Source organism: Mustela erminea, chromosome 15 (assembly GCF_009829155.1).
Source record: "Mustela erminea isolate mMusErm1 chromosome 15, mMusErm1.Pri, whole genome shotgun sequence".
NCBI classification, from domain to species: Eukaryota; Metazoa; Chordata; class Mammalia; order Carnivora; family Mustelidae; genus Mustela; species Mustela erminea.
The window spans coordinates 13,598,925-13,603,600 of NC_045628.1; the positions used below are offsets into that span (position 1 = coordinate 13,598,925).

Here is a 4,676-nt window from a genome sequence, read left to right on the forward strand (position 1 = left end):
TATATATGCAAGACACTTAGAATAATAGAGCTTTGTCCACAGGAGGCGCTATGATTTTCCTTATCAGCTGCTTTTTCTCTCCAGCCGCATCTCCCACTGCTCCCTAATGTAGCAGCCGTGCTGAGCCACTTAGAGCTCCCCTGAGCCATCCGAAGTCTTCCTATGTCAGTGGCTTTGCACATGCTGTTCCCTTTGCCTGGAATGCCTTCCCCTTCCTATTGCTACCTTCAGCTTAAATGTTCCTTCCTAACGACCTTCCTTTACTGTCCTGCCCCGTTCTCCAGGTAGCATCCTTCTGTGCTATCTTGGTAGCTTCGTGCCATTTCTCTGTCAAAGGACTTCGTGATTAACAACTACCCAACATTTATTGAGCACTTATCATGCACCCAGTAGTGTTCCAAGTGCTTTTCTTGCTTTTCAAAAAAAATATATTGCGAGCTCCATGTGGTAGTGTTGTATTTCGTTAAAATTATGTCCGTGTCCATCTCCCCCAGTAGACTGCGATAGCGGCCTGTACATCTGTGTGTGTTATTCATTTTGTATCTCTAAGAGCTGGCGGAGTGCCTAATTAATACACAGTAGGCACTCCATAAATGTGTAAGTGGATGCATTTTACCAACATCTATTTACATCTGAATAAAAAGCTAATTGTAAGTAATTCTTCTTTTAAATAATCTTCATGCTTTTCTCATTGCAGAAATTCACTGACAAAATTTTAGAAAACACTGAGAAGGAAGAAGAAGGACGTGAAAATCCCACTGCTCCCGCCCCGGGAGGCTTCACCAATGTGCGTCGGGACGCAGAAGTTCGCAGAGGCTAAATGGAGAATCAAGGTCAGGCCGGCTGGCGACAGAACCCAGAGCTCCCAACCCTGCATGAATCTGCTGCTCTTCCTCCCCCGGCAAACACACACGCCCTCCTGTGAGCAAATTAGGTTAGCTAGTAAAATAGGTTGGCAGAGCTGACCTTTGAAAATGAAATCTACCGTACACATGATGGTGAAAGGCATGAAATCTACATTTAGAAAATGGCCAGTATTCCGTCTTCTCATGCCTTCCCATTTCATATCCCATCACGTATTTGGGGGAATCTGGATGGAGGGGGAGCACAGGGAGGTAAGGCAGAATAGAAGATGGCTTCTAAATCAGACTAACACAGGTTCAAACCCCGGCTTTGCCCCTAGATGCCTTACCAGGGACAGGTGGCAAACATCCCTCAGTCTCTATTTCTTCTGTAAGATAGAGATAATAAGAAACAATTCTCGGCATCTTGTGAAGTTTAGAAGTAACAAGATGGTGAAGTGCTTCACGCTTGATTAATGGTGGGTCTTGTGGCGAAGTCTCTGACGGCGACACCCTATGGCCTCCCCGAACAGCAACCTTGCCAAACTGTTTTCCACGGCAAAGCGCCTTTGTTTTTTTCCAATCCTTCATTTTAATTCGGGGAGTAATTTAACTTCTATATTATTATTAGATGTCTTGCCTCACAATAGTTTTCTTAGAAATTCAATCTTTTCTCCACAGGGTCTCTTTGAGATTAAAGAGAAAGAAGTGGCAAATTCAGGATCTTGGAGCAATTTTCATTTAAAAGAAGATCATTGTTTTCATTACCCCGTCATTAATGTTTCTTATTTTCCTTTATCAGCGAGTTAAATCGAAGCCGATTTGAATTGCCAAACCCAGCTCTCTCGTTTCCCTGCAAGATGAAAGGGGACAGCCATGAATGAGTCACCAGACAATTCCGCAAATGCCTCTGACTTCCCCGATGATGCAGCGCCATTCGGAAATTGCACCGATGAAAAAATCCCGCTCAAGAGGCACTACCTCCCTGTTATTTATAGCATCATCTTCCTGGTGGGCTTTCCAGGGAATGCAGTGGCAATTTCCACTTACATTTTCAGAATGCGGCCCTGGAAAGGCAACACCGTCATCCTGCTGAACCTGGCCTGCACAGACCTGCTCTATTTGAGCAGCTTCCCTTTCCTGATTCACTACTACGCCAGCGGCGAGAACTGGGTCTTCGGGGACGTCATGTGCAAGTTTATCCGCTTCGGCTTCCATTTCAACCTGTACAGCAGCATCCTCTTCCTCACCTGCTTTAGTGTCTTCCGTTATCTTGTGATCCTTCACCCGCTGAGCTGCTTTTCCGTTCACAGAACGCGATGGGCCGTGGTGGCCTGTGCCGTGGTGTGGATCATTTCCCTGGTGGCCATCATTCCCATGACCTTCCTGATCACCTCAACCACCGGGACCAACAGCTCCACCTGCCTTGACCTCACCAGCTCAGACGACCTCCCCACCATCAAGTGGTACAATCTAATTTTGACGGCCATGACTTTTTGCCTTCCCCTGGTCATAGTGACACTTTGCTATACAATGATTATCTACACCCTCACGCAAGGACCTCACAATCACAGCTGCCTGAAGCAGAAAGCTAGGAGGCTAGCCATTCTACTACTCCTTGTGTTTTATGTATGTTTTTTACCCTTCCACATCTTGAGGGTCATCCGGATCGAATCCCGCCTGCTTTCGATCAGCTGCTCCGCTGAGAACCAGATCCATGAAGCTTATATTGTTTCTAGACCCTTGGCTGCCCTGAACACCTTTGGTAACCTGCTACTGTACGTGGTGGTCAGTGACAACTTTCAGCAGGCCATCTGCTCGATGGTGAGATGCGACACCAGCAGGGATCTGGAGCAAGCGAAAAAACCCAGTTACTCAAACAACCCTTGACGTACTTCATGAAGTCAATCAAGAAGAAGAGCCTGCTGAGACTTGAACTTCTAAGAAGTCCAGAATAGCTCCTTCAATGGCTCTCTGTAAATATTATATATTCGGGTAATTATGTGTTAAAGCCAGCACAGATCTACCAGGAACTCTATGCCCCCAGTTTATTGAGCTCTTCCCTAGGGTCAATGTAAGAATGGGATACACGCCTATCAGTAGAGGATTCACATGGGGAATCAAAACTACTGGAACTCCAGGACATCTTGAGAAACATCTAGTCTCGCCAACTTACTATGCATCAATAAGACCACTAGTCTCAGTAGTTTTATTAAATTAAAACTTCACACATTTGTCCCAGTTAAGGCAGTGCCAAAACAAGGACACTCCTCTTACTCTTGGTTTCCTGCTCTTTCATACTCGGGCTGTCTCTGTTGAACCTTTAGACTATCCAAGACATTATTTGTCTCTTTCTCAGTATTCTCTTTGTCTTCATTTCATATCTTTAAGACTTTTTTTTTCCTTCAAACTTTGCTTTGAGATCATTAAACGGTGTTTCTCACTAGGCTTTCATCAGTTTTGTAGATTCAAGCCAACCGGGACAATACACTTGAGACAATTCAAAGATGTCAGTGCAGATGGCTGACATACCCATGAGCTATTGGGAGCATTATGTCTTTATTATTGTAGATAATTCTAGAAGTTGTTACTGAATTGAGAAAGATTATTAAGTGGTATTAGTAATTATCAACACATCCTGGGAAATAAAGGATCGGCCTCTTTTGGGGGGGGAACAGAAATACTTTTAAATATCATGTGTATATTAGGTATTAAGTAAAACTTAACAGTGTTTTGATTTCTGTGGAAAACTATCTCGGGAAATACCAATTCTTTTTAGATACCTTTCTCTTTTCTGACTCTTGAAAATATGTTATCTATTTATGTAACAGCTAAAGCTATTTTTGAGTTATGTGTGTGCCTAATGATCACGGAGTGTAAATATTTGAGAAAATGCATAGTCTGGATATTTAAAACCTTAGTCAATGTGTTGATACAATTAATAAACTAATTTAAAATCACTGAATAAACTGGTAACATTTTTCCGTGAAAACACAGCTTTACCGCCCCTCTGTTTACAGGAAGCTTATGTTCCCTGTGTTTAGGGAATAAAAATAATTTTAAGAGTCAGTTTTAGAATACGTTTGGAATAGTTGGTTGAAACAGAAGAACGAGTACCATGGGAATGCTTTGTGGCTTTCAGGTGCTTCTAGAACATTAGACCTAAGGGAGGATGTCTGCCAGGACCCTGTGTCAAGCATGCAGGGGGAGGAAAGAGGGAAGCCAGTGGCTCCGCACATGGACGTTTCTGGATCATGGCGCCGTCTCTGCCATCCACCTTCTGAGCCATCCTCTCTGGGCCTTTCTCTAGCACAGGGCATGAGCTGTTTGACTGGAGGGCTTGACTAGCTCACGTAGACCGCCTGCACAGTCAGCAGTGACAGCCTCCTGAGGTCCACCGGAAAGCTGGAGGCTGGGTAGCTCTTCTCTCCTGTCTCTCCAATGCCGAGTCCAGCCCCAGGGCGCTCATTGAAGTGTGGCCAAGTCAGGCTTTATATCACAGCTGCTGTTGTTCCAATCCTAGATGCAAAACCCTTCCTTTCCCTCTGTCTCTCTCTTTTCTTATTGCAAAGATTTTGCCGACCAGAAGAAAGCCACCTCAGCCTCCCTTATGTCGATCTCAATTGTCCCTGTAGAATCTCTTTTTCCTTTTCCTTCTTCCCACCATGTTCAGAACAATAAATCGGTTCTCTTTCTGATACGAATTCTTCTGCTCCATCTTTCATCCTTCTACTTTCATAGGGACCTTGCTCTGACACTTAATCCCACTTTCTCAAATTTTTCACCTTTCTATTGCTCTGGATAACCCATCTTAGTTTGGGAACATGCATTATT

The 4,676-nt window shown here is 44.1% G+C and overlaps 1 protein-coding gene across 2 annotated transcripts; it reads left to right on the forward strand.

The window, feature by feature from the left end:
• Window positions 1–746: 746 nt before the first annotated feature.
• Window positions 747–3,797, forward strand: OXGR1 (oxoglutarate receptor 1). 2 transcript variants are annotated; one of them, XM_032314956.1, is made up of 2 exons: window positions 747–833; window positions 1,645–3,797. In XM_032314956.1, exon 2 carries the CDS (start codon window positions 1,719–1,721, stop codon window positions 2,730–2,732), a length of 1,014 nt encoding a protein of 337 aa, XP_032170847.1. In that variant the 5' UTR covers window positions 747–833; window positions 1,645–1,718; the 3' UTR covers window positions 2,733–3,797. The 2 variants fall into 2 exon arrangements, with proteins under 2 accessions (XP_032170847.1, XP_032170846.1); XM_032314955.1 differs by having other exon boundaries at window positions 748–921.
• Window positions 3,798–4,676: the final 879 nt, after the last annotated feature.